Here is a 20885-nt window from a genome sequence, read left to right on the forward strand (position 1 = left end):
TGACATCTCAGGAAAGTAAGTATACTGCCCTGGTGACCTTCCTAGAGTCAAGGATTTATTCAGCCACTCATTCAACTAGTCAGCCAACCACTGAGCCAAGAGTTCGTTGGTTCATTCATTCATTCATTCAATCAGCCAGACAGAGATATAACATGAGGTTCAGATACCAGTGAAAAGCACAATTACTGGTGCAACATACTAATGTCACTGGGATTATCAAAATAACAAAGCCATGTCAGAAATACTGAAAGAGGTTATGCCTCAATGCCAAAAATATTTTGTAACCAAACCCTCCTGAAACCCTATGCCCCAACTTCCCCAGAAATTAGACTACATGTCACCTCAGCGAAACCCACAATAACTGCGATTGCGTTTCCTACCTCCTATGCATTTCCAAAGATACTGCCAATATTTGAATTAACTGGAAGAGGCCAAACTCAGCACCAAGTATTGTTTTGGTGGCAAAATTGCAGAGCAATGTACACACACCACATATGTAAGTATAAATAAGTATAAATGATGCTTCAACACAAAAGTGTAAATTAACCATAATGCTACCCTAAGCTATGCGAACAGTTAATGTTTCAATTACACTTTCTCCACTTGCAAGTTCACTACGGTCTGCTTGAGTCTGACAGACCCGTGAGTCTTTGAGGTTTTGTTTGTTTTTTGCTGCAAGGATTCGACAACAGAGATTTTACATTACACTGCATGAACTACGCATTCTGTCCATGTGGTGGACTTCCAAGAAGTATAAGAACAGGATATAATAACAGGAATGACTATTTGGCCGTCATGTCTCCAGCTCTCCGAGAAAGTACAATCAAGGCATCAAGTAGTCTGAGACGTTCCCAAAACAGTCTGGAAAAATAGCTAATAGTTGCTAATACTTCTGCAGTGCACAGCAAAAGCGCTAGAACAACAAGAGATTAAGAGGAACAGAATCATATATGCATATATATATATATTGCTTGGTTTATTTACTATGTATTGTCTACGTAATAATTCGAGGAGTACTTAAAATAATCTTTAAGCTTTTCTTCTGCGCTGTGTAGCATTTTCCATTGAATTTCTTTATTTGTCCATGTAACTGCATTTTGCTGCTGTACAAATACAGTTAAGTACTTTAGGTCTTACTTGCACTTGTGCAGCCATGCGTGCAGCTCACTGCAAAGTTTGTGCGTGTGCTTTTTGTGCTCTCTTTTAGTAAACACAAATAAACTGATAAGAGTTTGTGTAGATGTGGGTATTACTGACAGACAGGAGCTGTTATTTTCCAGGACAAGCAGGTTTCACATGAACTTCAGCTAACAAGCTTAACCTAATGAAAGGCTGACATTAAGGCTAAACCTCACTTCTCTATTTGTATCCATCACTCAGCACGCAAAAATGCCATTAATTTATATAAGCAAAAAATAAAAAAATAAAAATAAGAATTTTTAAAGAGATTTTATGGAAGAGGCTTTGACCATCCTCCAAAGGAAAATCAGACAGCTGTAATAAAAAATATATTCAAGAGGTTAAAAAAAATTAAAGTTTTTTTTATTTGAGTTTCATTTTGATGAAATGTTAAGGTGACACAGGCTCATCAGTTCAAATGTGGACTAATCATACTTGCATCCATATTCACTCCCCTAAAAGGGCAGTTCTGTACGGGGAAAAACCCTGTGTTTACCCCAGTGAAATGGATTAACAGGCATTGTTTGGTTTCCATCTTTCACATAGGAAGCTGAATCAACCAATTGTCTTGCTTCACCAGCAGGGCTGAACAAAGCATTGCTGCAAACTGCCCAAACAACCCACAGTTACCTATGACCTCAGTGTCTTTGAGTACACCTAGAAGATTACTCGCTGCCACTTTCACCAAGTCACAGATTATCAGATAAGAATGCAGAATGGTCTGTTTAAATGTTAACTTACTCATCGGAAACTAATCACTGTTTGAGTAAAGCATCAATCTACTTAAAAAAAAACCCAACAACAACATCTGGTCACCTGATGCAAGCCTTCTAATCTACCATTTTGTCTTTTACTTCTAATTCCACAGTTTTATTAGTGGAAAAATCCACTCTTGACATGTGTGGGTCTATTGATACACACCTTCTCATAAATCACAGAGTGTCACACCGTGGAAAAGTTATTTGCTAAAACAATATGATGGCTGAAATTCCACAGAAACCAGTTTGAAAGCGAAACCTGGCGATTACGCACCACTAAGATGTTTAAGTTTTACCTTCATTTCATCTTCATTTCATTAACAGAAAACATTGTTGTAGGCTTTTTGGTTGCATTTCATTCTCAGTGTTTCACTGACCTTCTGGATAATGCACAAAATGTTCTAATGAGCTCTTACTCTGAGCATCATTATTTTTGTTTGTTTTATATTTTTCAATAAATCTCCAAAACTCTGTTAAGAAACTGCTGACCGACCACAGTCCCCACAGGTTAAAGATGGAAAAGTTACCAGCATCACAAAGGGGGCAAATTTCACTGTCTGGCGGGCTGATTGTGCGTTTTTCCCTGGTAGCTGAGGGTGAGGATCTTAGTCAAAATAGTGCAATTTATGCAGTCTATGCAACACAAACTGTTCAATAAATTAGATTTTTCGGGCATGAAAATACTTGCAGACGGTGAAGTTAGGAAATTTTGAAGAGTCCAGTTGTTCTTGATTGCAATATTGCTTGGCTGCTTTTTGTACGCAGCCTTTTCCTTCTGGAAAATTCAATCTGAGTTTGCAGCTAAATAAATGACATTTTAATTGCTTGAACAATTTATATCTCTGTGAGTTCATTATAAAGAACTTGTACCGTTTATAAATATCAACTGAACCACAGATTCCCAAAGTAGTATGTCAAGTATGTCAAAAACTAATCTGGCAAACCATCTGTCGATACAAAAATCAGTAGCAATAATCCAAAAGCTCACAAACTATAAAGCACCAGGGGCAGCGGATGTTCACACCTTGGGAGACCTGCATGGTAACAACAGTGCAAGTGAGGGATAGTCAAAGCCATCAGTCATGGAAGTTGAGAGACCCTGAGTAATTTGGAGAAAAATGCACCCTTTAATAATCCCACCCACATAAACCTTTAGAGTTTTACTTTCTATCGATTTGTCTTGTATGCCACAGGCTTTCCTAGTCTTCTTGACTGGAGCCGAACTAAGATGTGAGTGAGCTTTAAGTGAAGAGCAAAAACACAAAACTGTAAAGAAAGGAACGGGATGTGCTTGATTTTTTTCTTTAAATAAAAGACTGATTCATAGCAAGCTATTGGAAATAAAAGGCCATCATCCACTGGCACAACCCTATTTTGGTCGCACTTTTAAGGCACAGGAATATCAGTGTTTGTTTTTGAGCTTGTTCATTCAATAATGGAAGGGTATGGCGATACTGAAATAAATTTTTTTAAATAAACTAGAACATAACCACAAAGTTTTCTCATCTGGGATAAAGCACAGCTGAAGCTTATAAGTTAACTTAATAATTACTACGTTAGCTTAAATATATATATTTGGAAATATAAACTAGACATTTTGTCCACTGGCCTGCCAATTATGTCGGAGGCAGTCGGCGCACTCAAAGTAACTGTGCTGAAGGCATCAGAAAGCAAAGGGGAGAGAGGGTGAGACTGTTCAAACAGCACATTGATAGTTTGTTTGATGTTATGTTTGAGTAACACTGGTTGACTCAAAGACAGAAGACTAAAAAGGAGTGGGGGTTGATGGAAGGATGTGTCAACGCAGAGTTAATGGTTTGTTCTATAAAGTCTACGTGGTCCACACTCAACAGTCTGATCTTTTATCTGAATTTTTTTTTCATAAGAGAATGGCAGGGGAAAAAGGGACTACTTCTTTTATTATACATTCCTAGATGTTACGCAAATATTTTTTCTTTCAGTTTGCTCCCGTACACTTTGTTGTTCTCTCCTCTGTTTCATGATTTTTTTCTTTGGACTGCATCTTTCCCTACTTTCTTCATATAACATTTGTAATACCATAAAGTTGGTCACGTAGTTTGCTATATTTAAGAGCCAAAAAGGTTACTCCTTAGAGTCCACAAACACCCGCCAGGCTCAGTCAGTTGATTCCAGACTAAAAATATTATGCTGAACAGTTAAAAGTACAATAGGAACTAAAAGAGATGAGAGATAATATTTCTCTATTCACGCTCTTCCTCTTCATTTATACAACAGTGGCCATTTTGCATCAGACACTTCAACTCAACATTGAATTTTCATATCAGGTAAGCTGTGACTCCAAGATAGAGCACTTCTATTTTTCCATCTCTCCAACACAGTCCATGGCCAGTTTATTTGTGCAGAATGTATCACTCTCATTTTGGAAATGTAGAAATGTAGTTTTCTGCTTCATCCCCAAAGAATATCCTGGTTCATAGTCAGTCATACTCCAACTCTCCTCTCTATAACTGAAAAAGTTATTACTAGATATGTCCTGGTTAGATCCATCAAACCAGGACCCATAAGGCCGCAGAGCAGAATAAGGACAACCATCTGCTTTCCAAAACTGCGATAGACTAAACCTAACCCCCGTTTGTGTATGGCTTCTCTTTTACCACAGGCGAAGTCTAATGAGAATGAGAATAAAGAGTCAAAAAAGTTCTTTAATTTTGGTGAGATGAGACCCCAAGCAGGCTGTTTTTGCTCAGATGATAACACGGCAGATCAAAATATAATTGTTGCTGTCCCCATTCAGCCCTGTTTAGTAAATGGTAAATGTACTTTTTTTAAATTGCTAATTATAGATTTACAGAAAGAAGGATGAAATCCCCAGGCTCAAGAAGTCTGTTATCTACCACTTTATGAGTCAGCTTTGGTTGATATCATAGGCGCTCGCAGCTGCCCTGCAACAAACAGAATATAAAACTGTGGAAAAACATTGTAGTACTTTAAACTCTTTACTATATTATTTTAGGCCCATTAGTTGATGTACTTGCAGTTTCTTTTAACTCCAGTTACAGAAATTCATTAACATACGTTTTGCATTGTAGAGAGACTGAACAGATGCCTTGAATGTTTTCTGAATATGTGGCTCCTTGTAGTTTCATGTTGAAACGCTCAATATTTCATCACCTCATGTTCTCAAACCAGCAGTTAAGTAATTTTCTTGGCTCTTTCCTTAATCTTCAGTTGTCGTTTTCCAAAGTGCTGACAGGGGTTCCCGTTAGGGTGGAGAAGAGGAAGTAAAGGACAGCAGATCTCCATGTGACCATTTCTTTGCATATGATTTGAGTATCTCTTTCTCTTCAGTCTTGCCACTTAATCTCCTTCTGATTAGGCATCCATTTCTCCACATCTCATAAAAAACATTAAGCATTACAGAGCTACAAAAATAAAAATGATTAAAATTTCCAGTTCTTGAAAGAAACTTTCGACTGATTTCCTGCACCTGATTAAAGGTTCTGCATCAAGAACTACCAAATAAGTATGTAATGACTACTGTTCATAGGTAATGTATGTAATGATATCCAGGTGTTTTTTAAGTTAAATCCAACACCCTCTTTTAAGCTGAACTCATCCGTACTGCCTGATCACCTCCATCTGTCTTCACCTGTTGACTCATGTCCAGCCGACCCTCTGCCTTCCTTCCAAATTTTCCATGCACAGTCAAGTCTGTTGCTGTACACTGATTCACGAGCTGAATTCTCGTGAGGTTGCGTTTCTGCACGTTAGAACAGATCAGCCTAATCTGAAAGGTTGCAGTAAAATCTGAGAAATGTAGTCTGTTTAACTGAATAAGACGGGCACGACTAGTTTGTCTTCACAGGACTTTTCCTGCTCAAATGTGCCTTCAGGGGTGATTGTATGCTTAAGCATTATTGGTTCAAATATAGTTAAGGCAATGAGGCTAGGTTAGTTTACTCAGGGTTTAAACCAGTGTATTGCAAGCTCAGCAGCCTACATGACCTAAGCTGACCTTCCACAGAGCCTAATAATATTCTTTTTTTTTTTTTTTTAATAGAAAAGTTATAAACTTATTATCTTACTGCTGCCTTTAACCATTTTACACATAAAACAACTTTTTAAAAAAAAAAACAGTAAGTTTGATAAAGAGATAATAAATAAGGTTAATGTCATACCTTAATACTGCAGCTAATATCTGTCCACTTGTAAGTTCAGTAATTATGGAATAGAATATGCTAGGCCAGAATGTTAAACACATCTTAGTGCCTCATAAAGGACAACTTGAACAGAAGTAGACAACATGAATAAAAGTCCTGGATAATAACATTAAAACCTTTTTATTAAGGTGTATGTTTATTATTTTTTTATTATTTTTAGTCAATATTTTCAATGTTGTTCATTTGTTCAGTTATTTATTAACTTCAATATCATATACTTACTGAAATTTAAAATTTACTTAACTTTTAAATTACATGTATATTTACACTTAAAAAAAAAAGTCTCTTGATAAAATTAAAGGAGATAAAGGACAGACGGAGGAAAGAGAGGTCTAGACTGCTCACAGGGATTCACAGGGATTTGCATGGTAGCCATGAAGACAGCAACGAAGAGCATACACCCAAACAACACTTCAGTCATGTGCTGACAAAATTAGAACAGGTAATCCTCAAGACAAAGTCAGCTGCAGACAACCTTTCTGAAATTTTGGCTGAATTAGAACTACCAAATAAGTTTTTTTACACAGCACAACTGTAAAGGGATATTGAAAGAAAACATAAAAAGTATTGTTTTTTTTTTTATCCTGATTATCTAGTTTTCATAACTGATGGAAGGCAAAATTGTTCATGAAATTAAAATCTTATCAATTCCCCAACTCAACACGCAGTTATACATTTCTTAGTCCTGACAAATACACTGGTTTTTGGCAAAGAAGGAAACATGACACTACAATTAGCTTCAATTAGCTAGCTTATTCTCACATTGGCACAATAAAACATCATTTTACCCTTGTACTCAGGAAGCTAGCACTCTTTAATGTGCACAGTTTGTTCACTTTTCTCCTTACAGCTCCATTGAGTAATATCTGGAAAAGTTCAGGGTTGCAATGAACTCTGCACACTAATCTCTCATATGCTTAGAAGAAAAATCACAACAGTGTAAAGCTGGTGAGCACTAAGCTTTTCTCAGCAGGATTTTACTGTTTTTTTAATGCGCTAGAGGGCAGCTTACTGATAACAATGATCGATTTAAAAGCACCTGAATGCATCATAGCTTTACTTTGTATGATCATTTTATCCAGGGAGGAGGCTCAGGTCTTTGTTCATTGTCTCAACTTTAAAACATCACCTGAGGCACATCTCTTCTTTCATTTATTTTTTTCTTTTTCTTCTTTGTCTCTTGTTTTCCTAATTATCCATTTCTCACCCTGTTATTTCTAATGTCCCTCCTTCAGTTCTGTATTTGCTCTCATTTTAATTATTCTTTCTCCTTCCCTCACAACATAAACACACACAGATGACACACCTTTACATGTGAGTTTGTTTGGCCAGTTCTGAAGAAACACATGCTCATTAAGAGTGTGTGTCCTCGCCCACATTCACCTGAGGCTGCCTATAATCCTGTCAACAGCAGTAGACTTCCCTGAAATCAGCCGCTCCCACACACACTAAACTATGAGGAACCATAAACGTTATATGAGCAATGTGACAAATGCAGTGTGACGTCACCAATAAAGACTCTAGTTTAACATTTCTGTGTGTGCGTGTAAGACTCTCTTGCTCACCATGCATTCATGCACAGTTCAGTACACATAAGGCTCATTGTCAAATATATTAACACAGTCTTGAGGGTTGTTTATGATTTTTCTGGTGTCCTGTGTGTCTATGTTGAAATTGAACACAGCTAAAGCTTGCTTGTTTAAAGTTATTTCCTATTCAAAACACACACACCTCTGCTGTGTTTTTCTCAGTTCACCTTCAGTACATAGTGCAGGGCAGAACATATGCACAAAGTACACGTGTGTATAAACACATAGTCAAACAAGTAGGCAGGAGAAGAAAGAGGGGGAACAGAGGAGGAAGAAGAGAGGTGTGCATGAAGAAAAAGTGTAAGAGAGAGAGAGAGAGAGAGAGAGAGAGAGAGAGAGAGTGTGAGTGAGTGAGTGAGTGAGTGAGTGAGTGAGTGAGTGAGTGAGTGAGTGAGTGAGTGTGTGTGTGTGTGTGTATATGCGTGGGGGGGGGGAGGGGGGGATACAGTCAGAGCATGAAAACAGAAGTACTGAGCATGTCAGGATGGAGGGATAGATGTGAGCAGAAACAGATGAGTGTGGGAGGTCGATGGCTCATAACGCCACTCCTGATATAGCCGAGACAGAAATCAATAATCCGTCTGTCTCTCTCCAGGAGAACTCAAAGGTCTCATGAAGCTGCAGCAGCATGGATTTTCTTTTGATAGGTAACATGTCTTTGCATCAAACAGGAAGTTGGAGGAGAATATAATAACTTAATGAGTTGAGATTAAAACACAGCTGACCACTTGTAAGCTCTATAAGATAATTGCATTATCTTATAGAGCTGCGGACTGGAGCATCAATTTAAGACAGCACAGAAAGTCTGCTCGCTAAGGAGTCTTAAGTGAATAAACACTGAGAGCCTCTTTAGCTCTTGGACGCATTTCCACACATGCTGTTAAGACAGTCCGTGTGTTAACTGATGATGTAAACATTCTGCCGAGCTCTGTCAGACACAAGTTCGCAAAACTATTCAACAGTTATTCTCGGCCTCTCCAGCTTTTTTACTCGTGCTATTAGAACACTTCAGAAAATATTCCCCCTTCGTCAGACTAAAATTTCAATGTGAACATTAACCTTAGGATCGGGACTTTACCGATAGCAAATAATCCAAATGACAAGGAAACACTTTAACTACTAATCTTGTATCATCTCAGATGATTTCTTGGCTAAAGTTTGGTCTATTTTTTTTTCTCTCTTTTCTATGATGCCAATTATCACTGTCCATCAAGGACCCTCAACATAGACATTTACTCAGAGAAAAAAAGAAAAAAAAATTACCCTCATCCTCCATTTTCCCTGTGCTATTTTTTTTATGTTAGCCTGACCATAACTTGCAAGACCTCGAATCCTTTTTCTCCCCCCATCTATGGATGTCTGAATGTTCAACTTTATTGTAACACCTGAAGAACATACACACTGATTATTTTATTAGAGGTGAGAGAGGAAGACACTAACTCTCAGCAGCGTCTCGGTGTTCGTTTACCAATGGGAACTGAAGGACTATTCGGATCTAAAAGTTCATTATGCTTGATTCAGCATTGTAATAATGTGGGGAAAACACACAATCCAACACATTTTTGAGATGATGGTGAAACATCAACCACATATTTCACTGCAATCTATAGTCCATTTAAATTAGGCAACATCCGGTCCTGGGTGTGGGTGTGCACGTTAGTCAAAGCTTCCAATGCTGCAGCCCTTGATCTCTCTCTCTTAATTGTAAACGATGATGGCCAAATGTAAAGCAGACGGCAATGCCACTACCTAGCACAGTTAAGCTGTATTTAAATATAGAAATTAAATTGCTGTATGCAAGTTTGTGCTGTGCAATTTTTTAACTCAAACTTTCACGACACCGTTTCCTTTGCTTTTGCTACTCTGTGGAGGTCCAAGTTAACGCCCTGGCAGACAAATTTAATTAAGGTCATATTCATTTATTTTGTTGTTTTCATATAAATTATGAATAAACTTCAAGGAAATCCACTGAAATGCAATGAAGAGTTCAATCAATCCACAATTTCTCCAAAGTCAGTGAGTAATTAATATCAATCAAATAATCCATAACCCAATATTTCTCAAAATAATTGTGTGTAAGAATTTTGCTGTAAGAAAGAAGAATAAGAATAAGTGTAAGAATAACCACTCCACTGGAGCAGCGCATAACCACATCAGGACAGATGTGTGGACACTAGCCTGGAAGGAAAGAGGGCTGTTGGTGCTATTATGATTCACTCTGCTGGGCTATGTCATGACACACCCATTACCTTTTTCTGAGGACTCCATGGGGGAAAAAAATGAAGTTATATTTACCATTATTATCTACTTAATAATCCAGACTGTAACTAGATTAAGTGAACTGGTTTCTCCTTTCCATTATGTAATTTTTTTCCTGGCCACCATGAGTTGAAACACTGTCACTTTTTTCCTAGCCATCCAATGGGGAGAGGAAATGCAGGACTACTACTGCACCAATCAACTCTTAATTCCCATTCGTACAAGTGCCAAAGAGGGAGAGAAGTTTCATCTAAACACATAAGTGAGATGTGCTAACATTAAATGACAACAGCATCCAGTATAAAACTCTCACACAGAGCTGAATTGACACTAGTGTAAATAAATTAGGTAAATAATGTAAATACATGGTTATATTTTTTTATTTTATCCATCTTGGTCCTGCTAGTTCCTGATTGATTCTCTTACACAGGAAATAATATTCTCATGTTCTTCCTTACAGTCTGATGAAGAGCATAATCTACATTGGGATAATGCTGACTATTAACACCGGTACTGGATCAGTACTCAGTAACAGAACTGGAAGAAGTTGGATCAGTGCATCACAAAATGACCTACAATCTGCTAAAAGCATCTGTGCCTCCCTGCCTATTGGTTAATTCAGAAGTGTGAGATCTTCACAGGCATGTTATGATGCCCGGAGGAGAGATTTATCTGAAGAGAGACTCTCTACTTAATTAGACATGACTCTATGTGTGTGTGTGTGTGTGTGTGTGTGTGTGTGTGTGTGTGTGTGTGTGTGTGGCAGATGGTGGTAGCAGTGCCCCTATTGGGTCTGTGCCATGTTGGTGAACCAGGATATGATGCCACACACGCACGCATGTACACTCCATCATAACCATTCCTCTTCCTTGTTATCTGACAGCAGAAGTGACTCATGTGTACTGCTTGCTGTTCTCACCACAGGACGTCTGCAAGTTCCATCATGTTACACGCAAAACGTTTAACTAATTTTCCTCAGATTCTTCATCACACAGAGATCCAGTAACAGACAACAAACACTCACTCACTACAGCAACATGACCCCTCTATTAGAGATGAAGGTCTGCTTCAATCAGAGGTGTGTTATTCAGTCCAGGAATGTGCATTACAATGTTGAGAAAAATAAAAACTGCTCAAAGGAGGGCTGCTATAGCTTCCGTGAGTCACCCGAAGATCCATTGTTACACAATATCGCTGTATTTCTGAAGACTGAATCATCTGCTTTAGGTCGCTTTCGTAACAGGACACCAGAAAAGTGTACAATGAAGGAATCCCAACAAGTTGCTTCTGTTCATCTGCACGTAGCGAAGAAGTCACTTGGATGAGTTATCTGGATGATTGAGCACGCATAAAGATACAGTGAAGCAAGTTCAACACAAACAACCTTTTTTTGCATTACCAGGCTTGACAAAAGCTAAAACCCCCAGTTGGAGATGGCGGGTAACACAACGGTGGTTTTCAACTTCCTCTGTTAAGCATCTGCTTCAGGCTCTGCGCACTCACATGTCATATAACAAAATGATCCCTATAAGTGCCACCTACCACAACATTATTTACATAATGATGACCTATAAGAAACATAAAAATGTATAACAATAAAATGCAACACTGTTACAAATAAGACAAGCTACTGCAGAAAATCAATACTCTAGTAAAACATTTCAGTTTTCATTATTATTTTATGGCTGAGTGTGTGCTTTTAACAAGATGGTGGCACATTAGAGTTCTGGTACATTAACCAGACACATTTAAACATTAAATGTTACTGTCCCATAGTATAATAAAGTAGACAATTAATTAATCTCACCAACTGACTTGGTATTCTTGCTGTTTGTTCTGTGTTCTAGCACCTGCAGAATGAAGTATTAAAACATGTACACATTTTTTGCATCACCAGCTGAATCCTGCACATCTCAGTGAGAATACAAAGCAGTCTTTATTCATCAGGCTGCACATTTTAACATTTCCCCAACAAACAATCTATATTGCGCACAAAACATGCTATGAATAAAGGAAACAGTGAAAACGTGGCGCTTGCAGGCGATTTCAAACCAGACTCTGAACATAACCTGCTCTGGTTATATGTTCAGCAGAAGTTATGATGGTGATTTAGCCAGGTAAGGAGAGAGCAACTTTCATGACACAGAAAACTCTGACTTTAAGCTTTAGAATACCTTGCTAACCTATTAATCTTACTTCTTACCACCCCCTCTGACAATACATAACAGCAAATACTGACAGAGAAAAAAAAAATGAATGTTATTATTGAAGAAGTCTATCAAGAACAAGGACATTTGGGCTTAAAAATAAATAAATAAATAAATAATAACAGGTGCACTCAAGTACACAGCCATGCTCAAAAAGTGCAGAGATCATCCCTATAAAAGCCAAGAACAGGACTGAATATACATCCATTACTCCCTTCATGGTCACCTCCTGGTCCAACAACATGGCTCAATATGCCTCCCAGTATACAGTTCATCTTTTAATCTGTAATTCTATGGTAAAAAAATGTAAATGAGAAACGTAAACTGCTCTAGAAGACTACTAAAATTACCTTACTTAATAGTAAGCTATGGATTTTTCAGTAAATTAAAGGTCACTTAAAAAAAAAAAAAGTTAGAAAAATCTTGGTGATTTGGTAAACAGACTGGTACTTATATAATGGTACTCCTTCTACAGGAGGAGCTAGGGATTGATCCGCTGACCTCCCATTGGTAGACGACCTGTACTCAACCCAGCCTCACCCAAATACAGACATTTCTCCTTTATTATGACAGCACACTCATAATACAGTCACAGTCAGGCAGGAAAGCTGGGAACTAGGATAAGAAGTTAATCACCAGGGGCAGATTCAAACTTGGGCTTCTGCAATAGACTTAAGACATAAGGGTCATCTGCCCAATTGGCACACCAATTGGGGCGGACACCTTTTTTTTTTCTTAAACATAGCACAATGGGATTATCCTATGTTTTAAATGCATTGCATACATTACCTTCATTTTGACATGACCTAAAAGCCCAAACAAGCACAGCAGGCTGTGCCGAGTTTACTTCAGATCATATTTATGCATCTATTTTTATCAGCCGAGTTAAATTTAAAGGAAATCCACGGTGCAAAGTAAAATTTAAAAACTCCCAAAGTCTGATTAACAGATTCCAAAATATCAACAAATGGTTAAACCTGATCAGTAAAAATCACCCATGCCCATGCCAGTGCCAGTACGTGAAAGGCCAGTAGAACCAGAGCCATTTGCTGCCTATTCTGGACCAAGGGGGGGAAAAAAGAGATGAGATTGGAAAAGAGAAGCTGCTAACTATGAACATCTGAGAGCAGTGGAACTCAGACAGACAGGCAGCAAAAGGGCAGAGTGCTTGACAAACATCAAAGGGTGCACAGCTGGTAAAATCCACCCCCATCCAGCTCTCTTACCCTCTCAGATGGCCCACTTCCAGTTTTAACCTCTGCTCATTCATTACCTAATCAACATCAGCAGCACTGCACATCCAGAAATCCCATGTCAAGCCTTTAATAACCTAAATTTCAAGCTTGCTCGTGCTTTCCTGAGACTCTATATTTTAAATTCCACTTTGTTTATGCATTTTTTTTATATGTTATGTCCAAATCTGTCCCAATCAAACAGCTCATGACAGTCATAATTTTAAAAATATATTTACATTTTTTTAAAGTGTAAGTCTCACGGAGAATAAAGAGAGCTGCCAAATCAGCATTGCAAGGGTCAAATTTTCATTACAATATTACAGGCTGCTGCCATGAAGTTACTTAATATGAAGCAGATATGACTTTTGAAGGCTGATATTACAGGTAACCCAATATATCGGGATAAGTATGTAAAAAATTAAGGGGGAAAAACAGCTTGATAAAAAAAAAGGATGTAGAAATATGTAATGAGATGACTTGTATGTCCATTTTTTTACCTTCATGTCGTTCATGATGAGCTGGAAGAGCCCTCCCAAGGCGCTGCATTCTTTCTCTATTCCCGCATCCATTTTTTCCACAGGCTTGGAAAAATCCTTCTCAACTTCCCAACAACTTTTTTTTACCTCCTCCTTGAAGAGAAAGAAATAAAAACTTCCAGCCAAGTTTTGAGAAACTCCAAAAGAAGACTCAATTGAGGCTTTTATTTAATATAGGGAGCTGAGTTACAACACCCCGAGGGCAAAGTCCGCTTTTAAAAAAAAACTGTTTAAAAACAGCAGTAGAAAAGGAAGAAAGGGGGGGGGGAACACACATGAGTCCAATCCGAGGTACTAATGCTGGGCTTCAGTCAGCCGATGCTACCAGCCGGCCAACTTGACAAACCTCCGAAAAACCCGCACATCATGCCTGAACCAGCAGCCTTCTGTCTGGAAAATGTCGGGCACTGTTTCTAAACTTTAACCCCGCTCTGCGTTCACTCCCAGCGGACGGAAAGCCCAGCTAACCACAGCGAGCTAGCAAACCCGGCTAACTCCGCTAGCAACCTGTGTGACTGCGCGCGCGTGTTTGTGTGTGTATGTGCATCCAAAGGAAAACACGCGCGCACACACAGTCCGGGATCAATCCGTTGGCCCAAAAATAAACCGACGCGGTTTTCGGGTGGTGTGCTGCTCAGGTTTAACGATCTGAAAGTCGTTGTTTCCAGGAGTGTATCCGAGTGATTTGACGTTTTCCTCCTGCGAGTTTTAACGACAGACGCTGTCCTGTCCTTCTCTCCTTACTCCAGTGGGAGTCCTAACCTGAAGTGAATGAGCGCGTCCGCGAACTGCGCATCAAGGTAGCCGAAATGACAGCGCCCACATCCCGTCAAGAGTTTCACAATAAAAGCCATCAATCTAAAATTTCAGTCACTGTAGTTTTTTTTATTAGTATTTATTTTTGTGTCATTTCGAAATTGCGTTTTCACGTTTCGACGAGTTATAATTAAAAAAAAAAAGGGCCAAACTCACTCACAAAGCGCTTGCTGTTTTCTTATTTGCTTCTTTCATGTTTTTACTGGCTGGGGAAAATGTGCTCAAAATTTTGAGATGGACATTTCCAGTTCCCATTGAAATCTATACATGTAACGTTAAACAGTATATAAAAGGCACTTTTTGTTTCTTATTTTACAGGAAATTTATACATTAAAGCAAGGTAAGTTTTTCAGCTCTGCAACTTTACTTGATTAAAATTACCTGCCTGTTCCTGTGTGGAGATGATGCTTTAAAACAAAATGCATTTTCAGACTTTGAAATAAAAAAATATTGTACATGGAGGATAATAGCATACAATCCCTTCTCATATTACTAATTGCCTAACCACACTCCAGCAAGCACCTGGAGCCCACTGAACTAGTTTATGGACTGGTGATTTGAGATTACTTTTAATTTAAGATGACTTCTCTTAGATATTAAAATTTTAAATAGAGCTGCTCCATCAGTACTTTAGGAGTTTGTGACTGCATCTACAGATTGACTCATGTGGTCAGTTTTAACCGCTAATTGTTGCATATTATTATGGATAACAATTTTTTTGACAGTCAGCACTCTCATCTCAAGCAGTTCTTGCCTGGAATTTATTACCTCCAAATATGAATATATAGCCTTAAAATGTTTCCTATTGAACAATCAATTAGGTCGCATGATCTGACAACAACAGCAACAACATTTATTTGTTTGGGATAACTTTTATATTTTTATTTTGTTTTCTTTTTGCTATTTTATTCTAATAAAACTCTTTCCTGGCTGGGGACTCCAAGTGAAAATTAGTCTTCTTGGCTAAATGTGATAAATGGATATTTTGCCTCTGTGTGAAGTTTATTAAACCATTATACTTTTACCAAAGTTCCAGTGGCAGCAATTCATTTTTCTTTTGTAAGCAAACAAATAAAATAACTCACTTTATTTTTGTCCTTAACATCTTGCACAATCCCTTATTTTATATACAAGAAATTATCTTGAAAAGTTGCATTTGAAATGCATTGATAAGTAGACCTGAGTGAAAATGTGTTTTTAAAGGTTTACTTTGTTGGGGCTTTTTATTTGTAGTGCCACGTAATTTCCTGTCGAGACAGCGTTCGGCTCACTTGACGCTGCTGTCTCCGTGCATAGTGGAGGTTTGTTGTGTGTTGAAGACGCGGCAGTCTGCCGGGGCGGAGCTACGAGCTGTGACTTTAATGCGACTTTACTGGGAGATGACAATAAGAGCTAAACTAGTCATCAGCCAGTTTAACACGAGTGGAGTCTTTGCAGAAAAACGTATGTGTGTCTGTTTATACAGACAAATATCATCACTTCTGACAAAACTGACTTGTAGCAAGTTGTCTCTAAAAATCTGAGAATCGCACTGTGTAACAAGGTATTTACTCTCACGGCTTTACCTTAGCCTCCACTGACACTGTGAGGAACCTTGGAGTGAGTTTGGAGTAGGATATGTCCTTTAACTTGCATATTAAACAAATATCTAGGAATACCTTCTAGAGCAGGGCAATATGGCCAAAAATATTTATCACGATATATATTTGAACATTTACGATAACGATATAACTGATGATATAACTGACGCGAGACAAAATACTTTACAACTTCACAACTTTATTAGTGCAAAAAACCCCATCAATGTATTTTCAATTAAACAAGCAGCTATTTTTATGTGCATTAAAACTATATAAAATGTTAACAGTGCAAATGCAAATTCCTTGCTGACAGTTTAACCAAAAAGCATTTCCAGTAGAAATGGGCCAACATATCCTCAGCATAACCATGTATAATATCCACAAAACTTAAAAAGAGGTCATACACATACAATACGGTAATATTATGTTGAAGCACAGTACGTATTACTCCGCAAGGCTCCTGAAATGGTAGCCCGTGATGCTCCGACAATGCATCAAGCGATGCGGCTTCGTAGCTTACCAAAGTCTATTAAAACTAGTGCTGTCAGCGTTAATCTTGTTAAAATGACATTAACGCCATAACCGCGTTAACGCTGCAAATCTCGCGTTAGCGAGTTAACGCAGATCGCCCCATGTGTGGGGCTGGACAGCGCTAATGCGTTGACGCTGTGCAGCCCCAGGTTTTTTGGCCGCTTGGATGTTCTACCAAAAATTTGCTTTGGTAGGTATCTGACGGACAAAAACCAAACCAGTTCAACACCACTGAAGTTGGCACCATTTTTACAAACCAATTCAGGTTTATCTGTTTCATTCAATGATCCGCTTTCGCCCTTCTCGTTCCCTGTCACCGCCATGCTTTTTCCGCCATGTGCGTATGAAAACAAAGGCACTGCGCGTGCGCATTTTACCCATATTCTATCGCGATATTTCATTTTCTTATCATTGCCTAACATTATACCGGTATTACTGTGAACGGTATGATATGGCCCAGTCCTAATACCTTCTATCATCTGCACATTATTGTTAAAACAGCATTAAATTAAAATGATGCAGAAAAATAAGTGCATTTGTTACTTTTAGGGTGGACTGTTGTACTTCTTTATTGTCAGGCTGCCTTAACAGCTCACTGAAGAGCCTTCAGTTGATCAAAAACATGTAAGTGAGAGTACTAAAGAAAAGAGATATCATATTTTTTCTCATATTAGCTTATTTTCATTGGCTCCTTATTAAACCCACAATTGAATTGAAAATCCTCTTTCTCACAATCAGATCCCATCATATCTTAGAGAACTCATAGTACCATATAATCTTAACATAATCGCTGCATAATCACTATCAGATTGCAGGCTTACCTGTGGTTCCTAGAGATTTGAAAAGTAGGATGGGAGGCAGATCCTGTGGAACCAGCACCGAGTTTGGATTTGGAAGACAGACACCCGTTTTACTTTTAAGATCAGGCTTAAAACTTCCCTTTTGATAAAGCTGGTATTTAAGGCTGAACCAGGTGACCCTGAACCAACTTTTAGTGATGCTGAAATAGACTCAGCAAGCTGGGGGACTTCCCGTGATGTAATCAACACTTTTTCTCCACTCCCTTCTTTTCACTTCCTATGTGTTTATATGCCTCTGTTTGAGGTCTCTTCCTGTTTATAAACACGGTTCTTTGTTCCCACTACCACCAAGTGCTTGCTCATAGTGGATTATAAGATTGTTGTAGTTTTTCTCAAATATTGAAAGATCTTTATTTATTGTATTAAGCACCTGAAGACGACTGTTGTGAAGTGGTGCTGCATATGAAATTAAATGAAGTGAAATTGAAAAAGAGGAAATAGTTACAGTTTACAGTTTCCAACACCTGGTTTGCAGTTCAGTGAGGGCCACCTGATGATTTGCTACCAGGTTTTGCTTATATTATTCTCTAACGCTTCACCTCTGAGCTGTCTTTTCCACATTTGTCCTGATGATTATTTAAAAATTTGGGAGTTGTGTGAGTTGGACTACATTTATAGCACTCTTGTCTGTGAGGAGCCACAGATGCATTTAGCTTCAGAAATCTTTGTCTCTGAAGGGTTTAGTGTGCTCAAACCATAATGCCTGCACAGGAAAAAGGCGTCTCAAGGGTCATGTTATCTTACAGGCCACACTTGCTGTTCTTATTTCTTAAAAAAAAAATGAAATTAATCATTTGGAGTGATTTGTTTTCTTGTAATTATAGTGGTGTCCAGCTGTTTCCTCTTTATTGTCTGAGTCCTGCAGCTGAGTGAGACTTTTTTTTAGATTGCAGCTTTAAGAAACAAATAACCCAACAGTCACATCCAAGCCATGGACCAATTAGCCAGATGTGAAAGTAGGTGACTGAACTCTGTTTTTTCATTTTTGACGCAGGTCTTTTGATTGAGAACAGCCCAGAGGAAAGCACCATAAATGCTTTAGAGGAGAGACTTTCTGAAAATGTGGCTCTTATTGCCATTTATGGCAGGCAGGATTTTTGTTTATGAGTGCAGTACAACATTTAATAAATGCTAATATTTATAAATGGAACTTATTATGGTTTTCAGTATTTTTTATATTGTCATGTTAGACATTCGTATTATGTACAAAGTTTCAGATACTGAGATCAGCATATACACAAGTAAATATGGTAAGTACAAATTCAGACTTTAGACCGGTCCAGCTCTATCTTAGACAGTTTCTTTCTACTCTTTGCTCTTGATGATGTCACAGAGACCATCTTGTCAGGACATTTTTGCTGTGAGGTAACAGTGATAACCACTACCCCACCTTGCTGCCCCCTGTAGAAGAGTCCAATGATAAAAATATCAAGATTGAAATGAGCATAAAAAGCATTAAAAGCATAAAAAGCATTGCAATGTTACTGTAACTGGTTATAAGTAAATAGTACATTTATTTTTCTTACCTTTAGGGTTCCACATTGTAAATCCAAACTCACTCATTCAGCTCAAAAGTTTATTGCAAACAGCTTTCACAAAATCTTTACTTATGTAGGGTTATGTATAAGTTTGAGTGCATCTTGTTGCCATATGTTTTTTTTAATGTGGTTGCTGTTGTTAGTATGAGACAACAAAAAAGCCACACAAATATTATTTTATTACCTACTAAAAATAGGCCTCATGAGCAATGCATGCTTGGCTAGTGAACTTGAACAAAGCTGTATAAACCTTAAAACCTTAGCTGACTTCACATAGGAAATAGAGTCAGTGTTGTGTGGGATGTGAATAAAGATTAAGCTCTGATGTCATGTTGTTCTTTTTCAGCATTTTGGTCAACCGAACTTTTTTGAGCATTCTCCCTTTTGTGAGTATAAAATTTTGCTCCCCATGCCCAATGGAGGGTTAATATGACTTCTTAAAATGACTTCTTTTAGTGTTACCTTTGCCCCCAGGGCTAGGGGGTGGGGTCTTTCTGTGTGGAGTTTGTATGACTTTAGTTGTAGGAAATACTAAAAATACAGTCTCCTCCCAGATTCAAAATTAGCTTTGGATGTGGGGCAGATAAAATTCATAGAACAAAACATGCTATTAATTTGCAAATGTGGCTCATAGACTACAGAGCTTTGAATATTCAGAATCACTTATCTTTAATAGTAAAACTATAGTTGATACTTGTGTTTATGATGTGGTGGCTGCATATTTTGTACTATGTACACATGTACCGTTTTTTGCATGTCTCAAAGATGACCCAAATTTCAAGTAGTCTGCGTAATGAAGGAAAATGCTCCCATTTCTCAATGGAGACAGCTGTTGTAACATAAAAGAGGTCTTTATAGAAGGCTTTTTTACATTAATGAACATTTAAAAATGTCCATATATGTGGTTGGTTATTGTTGATAAATGCTAAAGCCTTCTCAGATGTCCCATTTAGTTCTTTTGTGTTGGTCTGTTCCGGTTTTAAGCACCACTAGAAGCGACAGGAAACCACCATTAAATGACTCACCAGCAATTATGCGCTGTCAGTTCACTTTATCAAACATGCAGGCTGTTCACATTCACTCCATATTTATTATGTGGCAACGAGCACATAATAAACAAAAAAGTGTGTACGAATGTTTGTGTGTGCGTGCATCTGTGTGTGTCTCAGTGTATTTTCCTGATTCACCCGGCAACAAGCTGAATCACCACTACACCAGCCTTCCTACCAATCTTGTTCCCATGGCTACCAGCATGCCACAATGGTATGAGCTCATGTTTGAAAGTAAGTAAGTAAGTAAGTAAGTGTGTGTGTGTGTGTGTGTGTGTGTGTTTGCATGTGTGCCTAATCACTGACTACCATATACCAAACACAAATGTGGTTTACATGGAGACCAAAACATCTGCTCAGAATAATGTAACAACAATAAAGCAGCAATTGTTCTATTTTTAAACCAGAGAGTAGGTTCACGTAGAAATTTGATCAAACATCTGCAAACACTGACATCATTGTGCATTTTTCAAAAATAAAGTTAGACATTTCAGAGGTAGCACATGAGTTACACAGAACAAAAAAAAAAATAGTTGTGGAGAAAGA

General features: G+C 38.1%; 1 protein-coding gene across 3 annotated transcripts in view; it reads right to left on the minus strand.

The window, feature by feature from the left end:
* mtss1 (MTSS I-BAR domain containing 1) overlaps positions 1 to 14737 on the minus strand; it is a 79819-nt gene extending 65082 nt beyond the window's left edge. For all 3 annotated transcript variants that reach the window (XM_063473745.1, XM_063473744.1, XM_063473743.1), the window contains exon 1: positions 13927 to 14737. In XM_063473745.1, the coding sequence (XP_063329815.1) occupies positions 13927 to 13998 (72 nt within the window). In that variant the 5' untranslated portion in view covers positions 13999 to 14737. The remainder of the gene's footprint in view (positions 1 to 13926) is intronic.
* Between the last annotated feature and the right edge of the window lie 6148 nt (positions 14738 to 20885).

The sequence above is a fragment of the Pelmatolapia mariae genome, linkage group LG5 (genome assembly GCF_036321145.2).
Source record: "Pelmatolapia mariae isolate MD_Pm_ZW linkage group LG5, Pm_UMD_F_2, whole genome shotgun sequence".
In the NCBI taxonomy this organism is placed as follows: Eukaryota; Metazoa; Chordata; class Actinopteri; order Cichliformes; family Cichlidae; genus Pelmatolapia; species Pelmatolapia mariae.